Raw genomic sequence first — 16,575 nt, 5'->3', positions numbered from 1 at the left:
CCCCCCCGCCGCCCCCCACCCCTCTGGAGAGCCAAACTTTGCGTTTTATGTCTGTTTGTCATTGATAAATTTCAATAAATCTTTTTATACAAATTTCGGGGGATGGCTTCTTTTGAGTCCCACGGGCTTGACCTCAACGAGACACAGGACCTTTCAATATATTAATTGAAAAACAAAAGCAGAACCAGGCACGGTGGTTCACCCCTGTAATCCTGGCACCCGGGAGGCCAACGGAAGCAGGAGGAGCACCGTGCAGACCCGGCCTGGATTAACCGTGAGTTCCAGACCATCCTGTGCTACATAGCAAGATGAGGGTCTCCAAACAACACCAAAAAGGAAAAGTACCAAAAAGTCAGGCCAGCCCACTCTTAGAACCTTGTTCGGAATACCTTCCTTTGTCTCATTTTTATAATGCAGGACGCACGCACGCTTGCCGGTGTGCATGAAGCATTTCGCAGATCCTGAGGTTTACACATGGTTTCCGGGTACTTCCAGGTGGTGGAACAGCAGTCAGATAACTTCTGATGTACTGAGTTAAAATCACAGTTGTTGTTTTTTTTTCTTTTTTGATGGAGTTCCTAGTACAAACACTTAGAAGTCACTGGGTCCAAAGTTTCCATAGTGCTTCTAAGGCTCGTGCTCCTCTAGGTTTGGTTATATTACTTTACCTGGTTACACATACGCATATTCGCCACCTTATGTCCTTGAACCCCACAAAGTCTGTGAGTCAGAGTGGGGTTCCAGCAATTCAGAATGCTCCCAACGGAGCGTGGGAATTGCCCGCCTGGCAGTGCCCTGGCACCTGCCCGGAGGTGCCACGGATAGGATGGAGAGGCAGTGTGATCTGGCCCGCCCTGGGGAGCCGGTACCCTGCTCTGGCCCCACCACGCCCTGGGTGGAGACGGAAGATGAAGTGACTCACCGGTAGGGAAATACTCACTGTGAGGTAAACGCATGAGCAGGTTCGTGTCAGCCGTGGGGGGACACCCTGATGGCCGAGCGTGCCTGTCAACCCCACGGCATGATCAAGCGCTGCTCCCCTTTTTTGCGGATGAGGAAGAACAGTCTGGGTAACGTGTAAGGAAGAGGTCAGTCCGTGCGGACGTTTCCACTTCATCACACTTAACATGAATGGCCCGGAGGACGGGAGCGGGGCGGGGCGGGGCTGCTCCGTGTCCTCAGATCTCAGCCTCCTGAGTAGCTGGGACCACAGCTGAGCCACCAGCGCCTGGCTCCGAGGACCCCGGGAGACCGGGCCCCCCGCCCCGGCCATTGATGGCAGAATCCAGCGGGTGCTGACTCCGCCCTGCCTTCCTGCTCTGCCGTGAAGAAGCGGGCTCCGTCCCCCGCGCCGGGGCCGGGGCTTTACTGGTCTACAGGATGCATGGAGGTCTTGCCTCCATTTTCAACGGCTGTGCAGCCCAAGCCGACTGTACCAAGACTCGTCTCGCCCGAATTCTGATTTCACACCTTTCCCCGGGATCCCGCGCTCCCTCCCCGCACGCCCGGCTCTCCCACGCGTGTGCAGTGCGCCAGCTTCCCACCGGCGACAGCACCAGGCTCTCCAGAGTCCCCGGGAACAGATGTCTTGCAAGGAAAAAATGTGCTGAACCTCAGGAACAAGGAGAAGGAGTCTGCTCCGCCAGGAGAGACCCCGGATTGTCTCCGAGGGCCAGCAGCACCCCTCCTAATGCGTCCAATGTCGGACCACGCGCCGGTCCTGAGCCAGAGCAAAGACACGTCGGGAGACCGGAGCACGCGTGCTGAGAGGGCCGATCGGGCCCAGGACGGAGCGTCCTGGAGAAAGCCGGGGGCACGGACGTCCCGCCTGAAGGCAGGAGACGCTGACAGCTGCAGGCAGATGTTCCAAGGAAAGCACCACTGGGGAGGGATGGCGTTCGCTCCTCTACAGTTAGGCCAGTTTACCTCCATCATCCATTCTGCAGGTCTGAGCGTCCATGTCAGATTTTGGAGCCTCGGGGCATTTGTCCCCATAACACCGTCCTATGGCTTTTCTAAAGTCACCCCGTCTCTGGATACGGCTCAGGTTCCCACTTGAGTGCTTCGTTTAATAAGCACGCTTGGCTTTTGCTTCTCAGGGGGGTTGAGGGACGCTCAGTGCGCCACACAACGCTTTCAACACGCAGGGCTCGAACCTCTGCAGCAACTGGGCGCGCCATGCAGGCGTGGGAACGGAGATGGGGCTTAACGTGGCGGAGTCAGTTCTGGCCCAGCTGTTGCAAGGTCCCGAGTTCAAGCCCTGGGACCACCACCACCACCAACAACAACAACAAAGTCTTAAAATGTTTGTTTTGAGGGCTGGGATTGTGGCTTAGCGGTAGAGTGCTTGCCCAGCATGCATGAAGCCCTGGGTTCGATTCCTCAGTACCACCGACACAGAAAAAGCTGGAAGTGGCGCTGTGGCTCAAGTGGCAGAGTGCTAGCCTTGAGCAAAAAAGAAGCCAGGGACAGTGCTCCAGGCCCTGAGTTCAAGGCCCAGGACTGGCAAATTTAAAAAAAAAAAGTGTTTTGAAAGCTTTCTTGATTTAAAAAGTATATCGCCAGTCTTTGTGGATGGCACTTGGTCCAAACCACATGTGACGAGTCTGCACGGGAGGCTGGCTGGCCAGAGACGCTCGGTCCTTGGAGACCGGGTGGCCTGGCGCCTCATAGCTCAGAGCAGTCAAGAGGAGAGGAAAAGGCGGCAGGCAGGCAGAGAGGCAGATCTGCTGGTGGGAAACAGGGACAAGGGGGTGCACGGCGGGGCACCCAGCAGAGTGAGGGACAGTGGAATCATGTCATTTGCAGGAAAGCCGAAGGCGAACAAGAGAAGCCAAGTTCAAAAGGCCAAATACTAAGTCAGGTACAGGCAGCTCCCACCTGTCACCCCAGCTACCCAGGAGGCCGAGATGTGACGAGCACAGTTCAAAGCCAGCCCAGGCAGGAAAAATCTGTGAGATTCTAATCTCCAATCAAGCACCAAAACGCTGGAAATAAAGTCAAATACTACATGTACTTGCTCACTCGTGGAATCTGAGTTTTAAAGAAATATAATTTTCCCGCCCCCTTATCTCTCGCATGCTTTACTATGGGTGTGCTTTTGAACACCACCTGCCCCTGATTTCATTCTCTGCTCTGTGGTCAGCTGAAAAAAATCTCTGAAATCAGAAGCCAAAACAAGACTTGCTTCTTTTTTCTTTTTTCTGGTCCTGGGGCTTGAACTCAGGGCCTGGGTGCTGTCCCTGAGCCTTTTTGTGCTCAAGGCTAGCACTCTATGAGTTGAGCCACAGCGCCACTTCTGGCTTTTTCTGAGTAGTTTATTGGAGAGAAGAGTCTCACGGACTTTTCTGCTCCAGCTGGCTTCAAACCATGATCCTCAGATCCCAGCCTCCTGAGTAGCTAGCATGACAGGTGTGAGCCACCATTGTCTAGCCCCAAACTCCTCCTCCTCCTCCTCCTCCTCCTCCTCCTCCTCCTCCTCCTCCTCCTCCTCCCCCCCCCTCCTCCTCCTCCTCCTCCTCCTCCTCCTCCTCCTCTCCTCCTCCAGCACTGTCCCTGGCTTCTTTTTGCTCAAGGCTACCACTGTACCTCTTGAGCCACAGCGCCACTTCTGGCATTTTCTGTGTATGTGGTGCTGAGGAATCGAACCCAGGGCTTCATGCATGCTAGGGAAGCTCTCTAACGCGGAGGCACATTCCCAGTCCTCAAACCTTTATTCTTTAACTTGCTGCACTCAGGTATTTGTCCAAGCAAGGAAAAGTCTGCCCAACAGGGGTGGTTTTTAGGAAGTTGCCACAATCTTAACTATAAGTTCTTTCGTTCTGTTTTGCCTTCACATTGTTATTTCATCGCGAAATCTCTCAGACAAGATGTGCAGAAAGCTTGAAAACACATTTAGATTCTATAATTACCATTTTGCTATCCTTACTTTATCACATGTGCATTAATCCATCTAATGTTCTATGCATTTTTAAGTAAATTCCAGAAATCAGTGTACTTTGTCTCTAAACACTTCCGCATACATATCATTAGCCATGGTTCAATATTTAATCATGATTCTGCAGATTTTCCAATCAAACAGTGAAATGCACAAACCTTTGAGTGTTTGATGAATTTCTGGTAATCCATATCCCAGTGAAGATATAAAATAATTCTACCACTTCCTAACACCACCTGGCTGAGTTTTCTTTGCTGAGCATTGTGTGTTGAGAAGCCTGTTTCAGTTCTTGCGTTTATCATTAATTTGTTTATGTTTACCGACGAGTAGTACTATTCCACTACACTTGTATTCACTTTTTTTTTTTTTTTTTTTTGCTGGTCCTGGGGCTTGGATTCAGGCCCTGAGCGCTGTCCCTGGCTTCCTTTTTGCTCAAGGCTAGCACTCTACCACTTGAGCCACAGCGCCACTCCTGGCTTTTTCTGCTTATGTGGTGCTGAGGAATCGAACCCAGGGCTTCGTGCATGCTAGGCGAGCTCTCTACCGCTAAGCCACCTTCTCAGCCCTACTTGTATTCGCTTTTGCCTCCTGGATTTTGCAGCTCTGTGGTTGTGGGGGGGCATAGAGGGTTCTGTGTTTTCTTCCTGTTGGAGAGGTCTGTTGCCATTATGCAGTGTCCTCATGATCTGTGATCAGAACCTTTGCCTTAAAGTCTGATGTTGCGTAAACATGCGGGAGAGTGCCCGCGGTATGCGCAAGGGGGCGGCCTTCCATCCACCGCTCTGGAAATAAGTAAAAAAAAAAACAAACAAGGCCACCCCTGCTTTATTCTGATTGGGATTTATCTGAGAGCAATATTTTCTAGAGAGCTTACTTAAAATGCGAGCTTGCCGAGAATTCGTTTAAAAGAGTGAACTATAGCTTACGAAAAAGCAAACTCTCAGTTTTACTAAAAACGCAAAGACCAGGTGACACAAACGAATGCATCCATTTCAATTCTCCTGTGCCTTCTAAGGGGGGAATCAGCACTAGAAATACATGGGTCCCAGTGAATTTAGTGTGGGTAGCCCTTTTTTCTTTTTTTTTTTTAATATTCTGCCAGTCGGTGAGCATGGTCTTCGCGTCATCTTCTGGGGTCTCCTTTAAATTTTTTTTGTTTTTAAGTTTTAGAGGCCTTGGTTAACTTTATTCTTAGGTATTTGGTGTGTTTTTTTCTCCTGGGGCTATTGCGAATGGAATTGCTTTGACTTCCTCCTCCCACTGTGTGTTGTTGGTGTGTAGTAAAGTCATGTTGGTTTTGTTTTGTGTTTGTTTTTTTTTTTTTTGCCAGTCCTGGGCCTTGAACTCAGGGCCCGAGCACTGTCCCTGGCTTCTTTTTGCTCAAGGCTAGCACTCTGCCACTTGAGCCACAGCGCCCCCTCTGGCCATTTTCTATATATGGGATGCCGGGGAATCGAACCCAGGGCTTCATGTATACGAGGCGAGCACGCTTGCCACTAGGCCACATCCCCAGCCCCAGTCACGGGGTTTTGTATGTTGATTTTGCATCGTCTGCATTGCCGAAGCCATTTCTCAGGTCGAGGAGATTTGGTGTAGGATTCTGCCATGGCAAAGAGAGACCCCCTGGGTGACACCCACCAGCTGTCCCCCTCCCTTCTCCCCAGTTCCTCTGTCTCCCACAGGGCGGCGAAGTCCCACTGAGACGGGTGGCTTCCTCCGGGGCAAGCGGGTGCTTGGCTTAAAGAGAGGCCCTGGCACCGCATCCCAGGCTGGGCTTCAGACGGCCAGGCACCTTCATGTCTGATGTCACTGCCTTCTGACGTCACTTCCGGAGTCCCCGGTGGAACCGACAGCTCTGGGTTTGACTTGGGACGTGGTCACGTGGATGGGGTCCCCCTTCATGGCTCCTTCACAGTCACTCAGACTTCGAGTAGCACTCAGAGTCCTCACCTCGATGGGGGTGGAGGGCTTTCCACCCCTTCTGGCCTGTTCTTCCCTCATTTGTCTGTACCTGCCCTCTCCCTCTGACTCTCCCTCCCCTCCACTCCCCCCCCCACACACACACCTGCCTGTCTCTTTGATTCCATACTGTATTAAAGAAAATCATTATAAAAAAATTTAGAATAGAGAAGCCTGCCAGCAGAACCTCTTTGCAATTCACACTCATAATCATCCACAATCCCACTCAGATAACACCGTTCTTAAGTTTCGTGTATTTTTCCCCCCTTTTCGGGTTTTAAGTGTGTGTCATAGATAACTGTAAAGATCAGAGAGCCATAACCCAGGTTGATATTTAGAAACTTTTTGATGTCTAGTAACGATTCTCTTTGTTTTGTTTTTGGTTTTTTTGCCAGTCCTGGGCCTTGTACTCAGGGCCTGAGCACTGTCCCTGGCTTCTTTTTGCTCAAGGCTAGCACTCTGCCACTTGAGCCACAGCGCCACTTCTGGCCGTTTTCTATATATGTGGTGCTGGGGAATCAAACCCAAGGCTTCATGTATACGAGGCAAGCACTCTTGCCACTAGGCCATATTCCCAGCCCCTAGTAAGGATTCTCCTGACTTCCCTTCCTTGCCCCTGCTTCCCTGCTCACAAGTCTACATGTTGTGAGGTTTCCTTCGGCATTGTAAGAAACGAAGCTCTGAGGGCTGGGAATGTAGCTCGGTGACAGGTGGAGTGCTTGCCTAGAAGCTGTGAGGCCCTGGGTTTGATCCTCAGCCCCCCTGCCCGCCCCCCAAAGTTGTTCTTACGCATACGTATGCTACCTAGCATACTGTTTAATAGTCTTTGGCTTTGAACTGGACAGGAGCTCATACTATACACATGTAAATAGCGTGGGCTCGTTTCCCCTCTCCCTCAACCCCGGTTTCGGTGCTTCTTTCAAGGAGTTACAGGTAGCTGTTTCTCACTTCGCTTCCCTGATGTGTGTGATGTACCATCCCATCCCATTCTTTGTCTCCATCTTCATTTTATTTATTTTCCTCATAGCAATCACTGCCCCCCGGGTCTTCTCTTGAGCCCGCGTCCTGATGCAAGCACGCACGCGTGTGGACGATCAGACTGGAGGGATGGCTGGGTGTAGCACGGATCTCTGGAAGGCCCGTGGAGAAGAGAAGAGCTGGGCTGCACGGTGGGGCCCACAGCCTGCCCTGGTTTTGATTCTCTTTCTAACGCAGGTTTCCTAGGTGATTCTGATTCACACCCAAGCACAAGAAGAACCACTGTGTGGTTTGCCAGTGTTGACTTGAGCTCAGAGTGATTCACCACCACTTGGTAAGCGATGGGACAGTTCCCACCCCACCCACCACGGACGTGGACAAGAGCGGCCATGCCACTGCATTCCTCGCCTCGTCTCTCCAACATATGTTACCGTAGTTGTCACCGGCTCCATGTGGCTATTCTTTGTGCCTCCATTTCCTCACGGCTCGCACGAGGAAACCGGGTTTCCTAGTTTGCAGGGCCATTTGAAGACTGGGTGCTGCAATCATAGATGATTATCATAAAGGTCTTCCACAGCTGCAACAGGTCCAGAACTGCCCCGGGGCCGCCGGGAAAGAAGCAAAAGGCGGATTGGTAAACCCTCGCCTCTCAGGCTGTCCCAAAGTTGTCGGGTGGTCCGTCACTTTTACATCTATCCGAGAATCGTCCCCAAGGTTGAACGCGCCCCTTCTCACCTCACACCCATTCACCTACCCCAAGGAACAAGAGCACAAACATTCGCCAGTTCTCACCGGAGAACTCGCGCAGGGTGGCCTTGAACTTGAGATCCTCCTGCTCTGTCTGGGATTACAGGCTTGCATCCCTGTTCTTCAAGAGCCCCTCCACGGTCCGTGCCTCCCTGGCCCCCTTTCTTTTTCTTCCTTTGTCTCAAACTCCAGCTGGCTTTGTTTCTTCCTCCGGCCTCAGTGGCCAGGACCTCCCTCACCTCCAGGCCCCCATGGGACTTATCAAGGTCTTTTTCTAAACAAAGGCGCTTCCTTCCCTGAAGGGGACTCCTCCGCCACCTGGTAAAATGCTGAGAGGCGGTGGGCGTGTGTGTGTGTGTGTGTGTGTGTGTGTGTGTGTGTGTGTGTGTGTGTGTGTGTGTAAATGTCCCTTGCTGGTCAAGAGAGTAGTGTGGAGGGTGAACTTGGTGTCCCCCATAGAGAAGGTTGGAAAAAACAAAACAAGGTTGTTAGTTTGGCTTTCCTGGGCTGAGGCTGAAATGTGGTCATCTCCTGGGGCTGTCAGTCAGGGGGGAGGGCGGTCTCCCTCCCTTGGCGTCCCCTCCCCCTCCTCCACCCTGCCCCCACCTCATTCTCCATCTGGGTGTCCCTTCATTCTTCCCTTTCTTCTCTCCTTCCTCTTCCTCCAGCTTACCTTCTCTTTCCCCCCCTCTCTGTTTCCCTCCTTCCCCCCCCTCCCTCCTCCTACATCTTCTTCCTCTCTCTCTCTTCTTTCTGTCCCTCTCTGTGTCTGTCTGTCTGTCTCTGTCTCTCTCTCTCTCTGGAGGATGTTGGATGTTTCAGATGCATTGCTCAGGCTGATGGAAACTTTAAAAACATCTCCAAGGTTTCTGTGCCTTCTGAGCCCGAGCACAAGGCCCGGTGCTCACTTGCTGCCCTCCCAAAGTCCCTGTGACCCCCATGGTGCCAACCATTGTCCCCTGGGACCTTGGACGTGCTGGGACCTTGCTTCCTCTCTGGGAGGAAGCTCGGGGTCTATCTGTGCCCTCTGCCCTGTAGACGGTTGATGTCTGCTGAGGACGACGCCTGCACCCCACCTACCATCTGCACCCCGTCCCCCAGGCCGGGAAGGGAGGACCCCGGTGGCTTTGCTGGCTCCTAACGCAGTGCTCTTGAACAGCAGCTGGGAAGTGGAAATTAGCCAAAGTTTCCTGTCATCTTGAAAATTCTCCCCTTCGCCCGTGGGCCGTTTGGGTGGTCCAGGGATGCACACGGCGGGGGGGGGGGGGAGGGCAGAGAGGCTGGGAGGGTGGGTTGGGGCACTTTGTGGTTCAGCGCTTAGCGCGGGCAAGGCACCCCCCCCCCGCCCCCAGCTCAGTTCCCAGCATGCACTGCTCCCGCCTCACCGCAATGCACAGCGAGACACTTTGTCTCAAGAAAATAAAATAAAATAAGGCCTGGCATGGGAGAGGGGGTCGTGCCTGTCGTCCTCGTGACTCAGAAAGTCAGCAGGGGGATTGCGGTTCAAGGCCAGCTGGGGCGAGAAGTCCTTAAGACTCCATCTCAAGCAGGAGCTGGGTGCGGTGGCTCCTGCCTGTCATCTGTGCTACCCGGCGTGAATGCAGGAATGAGGTCTCAGCCCACACAGGCCTGTGCGACCTGATTTGAAAAACAGCCAGAGGAAAAGGGTATGGGGCATGAGTAAAGATAGAGCACCTGAAGGTTTGGGAACCCCCCCCCCCCCAAATAAATGAAAACCTGCCTTCTCTTATGGAAAACAATCACGGCTGCAGAGAAACAGGTAGATGTGGGCAAACAATCGAATGAGTGAGCTCTCCCTCCACCCCGGCATCGCCCGGGGCTGGTCCCGAATCCCAGCCCTTCCAGACAGTTCTCTCTGTTCTGCAGACGCAGTTGAGCTACAAGTCAGACTGCAGCCTGAGCTGAACTGAGTTTCAGCATCCGGAACAACACCGGGTTGTTGGATGAATCCCTCTGGCCTGGTGAAGCAGCCGGAGAGTTGGGGGCGGGGGGGTGGGGAGGGCATGGAGGGGGAGGGAATGAACATCCCCACTTCAAGCCCTTTCTGGGCTCACAGTGTGGCCAGCTTCCCAGGGCACAGGTTCAAGCCTTTCCAAGCCAGTTCCCTGGGCCCCGGCCACACCCCTGCGTGGGGAGCAAACGTCTTGAGGACTGCTCTGTTTCTCTCATCAGACTTCCAGGAGACGCAGGGGCTGCTGGCTGGAGAGACCCAGGCTACCTCGCCCTTCTTTCTGGCATTTTCTTCTGCCACTTGCTCAGCCCCAAGCAACTGCAAAGCTCTGCAGGCAGGGAGGACCTCTCCCCATGAGAGTCCCTGTGGAAACCGCACTGGAAGCTAGCTCAGAGCAGCACAGCCTGGGAGGGAAGGAGAGGGGAGCGCCCCCCACTGGCCGCTGTCCAAAACAGCGACCCGTAGGGCAAGTGGGAGGCTTCGCGGCCGGCCCTCCTCCCTCTCCCCCGCGCTCCGCCCTCCTGTGCACCTGGGGCCTTTCAGAGCCGGCCTGGGCCTGGGCCTGCTCGACCACGAGGCCCTGGCGAATGTGGGCCGTCTCCTTGTTTCTGCAGCGAGGTGAGGGGCGGCAGAAGGGGACTCAGCTCAGGACGGATAGGTTGAATAGGAAGGCCATCATCTGCCACCTGCTGGCTAGACTCAAGTTTCTGGCAAATTCTTTCTGGTCTCTGACTCTTGCTGTGATCGCTATGACCTTCAAACGCAAGGTCTTCCTCCTCAGTGTCCCCAACCCCTGCCTTCCACCTCCACCCAGCGTGTTAACCCTACCCACGCCAGCACCCCGGCCCAGGGCGTGGTATAGGCGTATGATCAAAGGCAGTGCGTAGCAAAGGGGAGACCGTGGCGGGACCCCCACCCCCACCCCCAGGCAGTGTGAGTAGCCAGGAGTCTCGGGGTGGAGCCCCGAGACCCAAGCACCCTCCAGCCCTCCCCGCCTCTCTCTGTGTGCGAGGCTGGCCCATTTGTGCTTGCTACCAAATTGAAATTCCAAGGGAAGACAGGACAGCCTGCATGCTGTCCTCAAACTGGGAAGGAGAGAGGGCGAAGGGCTCTGCCAACATCCCACACGGGAGCCTCTTGCCTTCCCTGTCCCGCAGGCCCAGAGGCTCCGGGGGCCTCAGCTGTAGCAGACCTCAGCCCTTCCGAAGCTGGAAGACGGGGTGGGGGCGGGAGGGTGTTTTTTTCAGTCGGGGATGAAGTCATTTCCCGCAGCGAGGGAGCAGCCGCGTTCCGCACGCGCGGTCCACCGGCAGTCTGGGATGCTTGCCCAGTGCCAGGAGAGTCTAAAAATGTCTGAGCCCATCTTGGGGTCTCAGGAGGCTGGCTGCAAGAGAACCTGGGAGCCAGAAAACTCAAAACAGCTGTCCACGGCACCCCAAACCCCGGGCCAAGAGTGAGGCCCACCCGTGGCAGAGCTCCGTGTCCTGCTGAGGCTGCCCAAGGTCAGCCAGGGCGCAGGGATCCCGGCTTGGTCTGGGGCTGGCACAGGACCGACACGGGGGCGGGGTCCTCTCCATGGGAGAGGAGGGTCTGGAGGTGAGCTTCAGATATCCTTACCTGGGAAAAGAGGGGAGCCCCTGGCGGGAAGCCGGGCGAGCAGGGAGTCGCGAGGCTCCCATCCCCTCTCTAGGTAACGAACGCTTTGCAGTGGGCTGGGCCAGAATTCGCACAGAGTAGATCATAGCCCAGGAAGCATGGAGGGATGGACCACCAACCCAAGGGGGAAAGAAAGGATGAGTTATTTAGCAGATGCACCTGGGCGAAGGCGACAGGATGACCCCTGACCCGAGACGATTCCCCATCAGAAGTGGCAGTGAGATTTCTGGGCTGAGTTCAGACCTGAGCGTTGGGGAGGGGGGTGGGGGGGGCGGGCGCTGGACAGATCATCTCCTGTATCCACTCTCCCATTTCCCGGGGCTCAAGCACTGGGCGCCGTAGCCAGGCACCAGCTCCAGGCGAGTGAGAGGACCCAGCCCAGGTCATTGTCTGTACCCCAGGCCTTGTTGGAAGCCCTCCGCCACCGTTCCCGACTTGTGGTGCAAGACCGGAGGTGGTCGTGGGCATCGCCACCAGGATGGGAACCTCCTCACCACACGGATGAGAACACGTCTCTCAAAGAGGAAAAGGGGCCCCTGTGACTTTGCACAGACGATTCGGGCCGGCCCTGCCCAGTGTCCGGTCCCCCGCCCCCCACCTTTCCTCCGAGTCTCACGTCCCGCGCTGTCTACGATGAAGCTGTTGCTGTCCACTCTCTCCTGTCTTGACAGCCCTGAGGGCTCTGTCCACTGTCCCAAGAGTCCCGAGGGCTGCCCGCTGCCCCTGGTCCCCATAGTCCCTCGAAAGAACGGGCTTTGCCCAGCTTGGGCCTAGCTGGGGATAGGACTGGAGCCTGCTCTGGGCTTGGACCCAGACCTCTTCCCCCGGTCACTGACTCACGCAGGTCACCACAGAGCTTGACCCCCCCACCCCCACCTCGAGACAGGACAGAGCCCCCATGAAACACACTATATAGGTCACACACATGGACCCCGCCTTGAAACCAGATGCCCCAGCCCAGGGCTGAATACCTGCAGGTAGGCTCCTCCACTCTGCCATCTCCAGGGACACTTCTGCGGGTCACAAGGGGTGGGGGGGCCCTGGAATCTGGTGTATTTTTTTGGGGGGGGCGAGGAGCAGATCACTGCTGAGTTATCTGTCAAGTCCCAGGATGACCTGGGCGATCTGTGGAACAATTTGTGGGCAGGGAGCTGGCTACTCAGACGCCACCGTGCCTGAGGGTGCGACCCCGCCCACCCCCCCACCCCCCCACCCCCCCACCCCGCCCCACTGCCCGGGGAGGGCAAGATGACATAGCTAGGCCCGCGTGCGATCCGTTGAAAACATTTTAATTCTATCCTTGAGAGGCAGCATAAATAACCACAGAAGACCACGCAGGTCAATGGGGGAAGAAAAAAAAAAAAGCTACGTAGGTGTGTGTGAGCGCGTGTGAATGCGTGTGTACGTGTGTGTGAGAGAAGATGAATGTTGACGCTACCAAGCCAAGGAGACCCTGATCCTGCAGCCTGGAGAGCGGGGGGGTCTTCGAGAACGCCGAGGCTAGGCTGCCCCCGCCCCCCAGTCTTTGCAGGGTGGATGGGCAGGGCGACACGGCACAGGCAGGCGTGGGGTGTCCTGGGCTCCCCAGCCAGTGGGAGAGGAGAGAGGAGACCCCTTTCCTCACCCCTGCATCACCCGCCCTGCATGGTGTCTTTGGGCTCTGGTAGTGGGAAATGGAGAGGAGGAAGAGGAGGAGGAGGAAAGGAAACGTGGCCCCCTTGGGCTCCGATCCCGTGGGGACGCACGGAAGAGCCTGGGGGGGGGGGCCTGGAGGCGAGGAACCGTGTGAACCTTAAAGTGCTACGCGGATGCAGGGGCTGTGGTCGTTCTGGGCGCGGTAAGGCTGAACGTGGCTGAGACCCCCAGGCTGCCGGCCTCCACCCTTCTCAGCCTGGGCTTCCGGAAGAGGAGGCCTGGTTCCCGCCGGAGTCCCCGGGGGGAGGGCACGGGGGGGGGTGCAGGGGCGCTGAGCGGGAGGAGGGGCCCGGGCTGGGCAGTGTGGCACGCGGGCAGACTGCGGAGGGAGCTTCCAGTTCGTATCCCGGGGATGCCCACGCGGGCATTGGCTTGGATGCAGTGGGGAGAGTCTTGGAGCTTAGATCCCCCCTCCCCAAGTCCTGGGCCTCCGGGTGAGCCCCCCACCACCACCCCTGGGTCTCCTCGGTGACCTCAGTCCTGTCGGCTGCCAAACAGGACACAGAGCCCCCCCTCCCCCCCCGCCATGCCTGGCTCACAAAGCACTTGGGAAGAGGGTGGGCAAGAGCTTTGGAGAGCGACGGGGGGGGGGGGGGGGGAGGCAGGGGTCACGTGGGTCCCAGGACCCCCCTGGGCGGGAGGAGGCCGGGCAGTCCAGGCCCAGCGGGGCAGATGCGTGAGGTCTTAGTCCAGCAGGTGCCCTGTCCATGGAGTGTCCCCCGGGAGTCTGGCTGTTGGGTGGCAGGAGGGGGGGGCTGCCAGCGGGGACGGGGTTGGCATGAGGTCAGGGGTCCGTTGTTGAGGTGGCAGGTGGGCGCTCAGGGTGGCCCCTAGCTCCAGTCTGGGCTCGGTCCCTGGGGTCACCGGAGAAGAGGCAGTTAGAGATGGCTTCCACAAGGCCCAGGGAGGGCTAGCCGTTCCTGTGGCACATCCGGGGAGGGGGGTGGGCTAGCCGGTCCTGGGGTGTGGCCGGTAAGGGCGGGGGGCGGGGGGCTAGCAGTTCTTGGGACTGTTGCGCAGGTTGTTCAGTTCTAGCTGGAGCTGCCGAAGGCGGATGTCTTTCTGGGCCAGCTCCTCTTTCAGCCGCCGGATCTCGTCCTGCTGCCGGAAGAACATTCTGAGCAGCTGGGGGGACAAGAAGCGGCCAGGAGGCCGGGAACGCAGGTGAGGAGGGGCTGGCGGCTGGGTCTCCTGCAGCAGCGGGGGAGGGGGGCCCTAGCCTGCCCACTCCCCTCCAGGCTCATCCAACGGGAATCCAGCTGGCGCAGGCCCACGGCGGGGGGGGGGGGGGTCCCCCCGCCCAGCTTTCCACACAGCCCGGGCTCACCCCGCTAAGCACCCAGAGCCAACGCTCCCCTTTACCATCCAGGGAGAGAAAGCAGATGCTGGAGGTTTATTCTGACCCAAACACAACACACGCGTGTCTGAAACACTACAGGAAACCCTCGGGACAATTAATACACACTACAATGAATGAGCCAAGGAGCGAATGAATGATAGAAAAGGAAAGCAAGCTCTGGAGGAGGGGCATCGGCGGGCGGAGGCGGGGCTAACAGCTCCGGGCTGGCTTCTCTTCCGGGGTGGGGGATCGTGGCAGCCCAATGTTTTTTTTTTTTTTTGGCCAGTCCTGGGGCTTGGACTCAGGGCCTGAGCACTGTCCCTGGCTTCGTTTTGCTCAAGGCTAGCCCTCTGCCACTTGAGCCACAGTGCCATTTCTGGCCATTTTCTGTATATGTGGTGCTGGGGAATCGAACCCAGGGCCTCATGTATACGAGGCGAGCACTCTTGCCACTAGGCCATATCCCCAGCCCCAGCCCAATGGTCTTCTGGGAGACCTCATGCTCTGTGTTCTGCATGCTACAGGCAGGTCCACGGCTAACACCGACCCTGCCTCTCCAGACCCAGCCTGGGAACCGAGTCTGGGCCCTGCTGTGCACCTGGGCAGACAGTTATTTCTCGAGGAGCAACAAACTTTTTGTGTGTGTGTGCCAGTCCTGGGGCTTGAACCCAGGGCCTTAGCACTGTCCCTGAGCTTCATTTGTTCAAGGTTAGCACTCTTACCACTTGAGCCACAGCGCCACCTGCAGCTTTTTGTTTATGTGGCACTGAGGACTCGAACCCAAGGCTTCGTGCATGCTAGGCAAGCACTGCACCATTAAGCCACATCCCCAGCCCCCGCCCCCCCACAAACATTTTTATAACCAGAAAGTGTTACATATGTTACGTCAGGTCCCCATTCACTTGAGAAACGACATCATTCTCTGTTCATCAGAGACAGGCTCTCGATCTGCCCAGGCTGGCTTCAAATGTGTGACCCTCCTGCCTCCGCCTCTTAACTGCTGGGATGATGGGAATGCGTGACCACGCCTGGAACCCTGTGACCCTGCTCGCTTCACCTCCACTTCCCGCCGCTCGGGGATTATTTGGACGCAAACTCCGTGCTCGGCCCTGGTGGTCACCTCTCATGCCCTGGGTACTTCCCGTCCCCCTCCCCAAGGAGGGGAGGGAAAGGCCAGGGACCCCACTCAGCCTCCCTGGCATCGGGGGGGCCGGGGTTCCCCAGAGCCAGGGGGGAGGGGGACATTTACACCCCAAGGCACCACCACACAGCAGTGTGTGGATAAGGGGAGATGATACCCCAGCACTGGGCGTTATTTCCGGGCCTCCCAGCCGAGGGCAGCAACAGCAAGCCGGGTGTGGCGCTCATCCCCGAAAGAAAAGCACCCAACGGAGACGTGAGGGAGGGCCGGGCAGGGGGTCCTCACCTCGTTCTCGGTCCTGGGCGGCACGTTCTCCAGTAGGTCTATTCCGTTGACCACGACGCTCTTCTTGTCTCTGATGGGGGCTTTGAACACCGCTTTGGAGGTCTTCTTGTAGCCTTCCTTCAAAGACATCAACACAGGGTCTGCAGAGGGAGGCAGGGGAGGCTGGGCTGAACAGTGGGGTGTCCGCCGCATCCCAAGTGCCCTGGCGGCGGGGGGGGGGGCAGGCAGGCTCCACGGTGCCAGGGGAACCCAGCGGCGCTGGCCGGGCCACCACCAGAACCATACCTCGGTTCATGCCCCCCAGCCACTCATCCGGGGTCAGGGCTGGCTCGGTGCCCGGCGTCATGGGGTAAATGTCTTCCTGGTAGGAATCCGACTGCAGGGGAGGGGAAGGAAGAGGGGAAGGGCCTTGCTCGGGCCACACCGCCGGCTCCCCGGTTCCCAGCGTGGCCGCCCCCACCTTCACGAGCCTCGGGCGTGAATCCACGGTGGTCTCCTCTCCGCCCCAGGCCTCGTCCCCAGCCCCCCGCCTCGCCTGGGCCCTGCCAGGCTGTGGCGGGGAGGATTTGAGGCGGGGACCCCCCGCCGGCTCTACTCACCCTCCTGGGTACGATCATGGAGATGGGCTCGATCAGGCCCTTGAGGGTCACCAGCTTGTAGAAACGGAACACCTCGCAGGCCGACACGTCCAGTCCGTGTTTGGGCATGACCCCTGCGGAAAGGTGGGTGAGCCTGTGGCGTCCCTGCCTCAGCTTCTCAATGCCTGTGCCCACTTCCGGGCGACCCCAGGCGGGGCGGCCTGTGGTCTGCATCCTTGAGGTCTCTGCCTCTGACTGGCACTTCTCAAAGCCCTCACCCCCCACCCC

The 16,575-nt window shown here is 57.1% G+C and overlaps 1 protein-coding gene across 1 annotated transcript in view; it reads right to left on the bottom strand.

Annotated features, from left to right (window-relative positions):
* Window positions 1-13,465: 13,465 nt before the first annotated feature.
* Window positions 13,466-16,575, bottom strand: part of Coro2b (coronin 2B) — a 49,761-nt gene continuing 46,651 nt past the window's right edge. The window contains exons 9-13 of the mRNA XM_048329690.1: window positions 16,309-16,421; window positions 15,995-16,085; window positions 15,710-15,849; window positions 13,924-14,069; window positions 13,466-13,876 (exon numbers count right to left, since the gene is read on the bottom strand). Coding sequence (XP_048185647.1) covers window positions 13,938-14,069; window positions 15,710-15,849; window positions 15,995-16,085; window positions 16,309-16,421 — 476 coding nt within the window. The 3' untranslated portion in view covers window positions 13,466-13,876; window positions 13,924-13,937. The remainder of the gene's footprint in view (window positions 13,877-13,923; window positions 14,070-15,709; window positions 15,850-15,994; window positions 16,086-16,308; window positions 16,422-16,575) is intronic.

This window comes from Perognathus longimembris, chromosome 20 (assembly GCF_023159225.1).
Source record: "Perognathus longimembris pacificus isolate PPM17 chromosome 20, ASM2315922v1, whole genome shotgun sequence".
Taxonomy (NCBI): Eukaryota; Metazoa; Chordata; class Mammalia; order Rodentia; family Heteromyidae; genus Perognathus; species Perognathus longimembris.
Note: the sequence above shows the minus strand (reverse complement) of the source record. Positions and strands in the feature narration are given on the sequence as shown.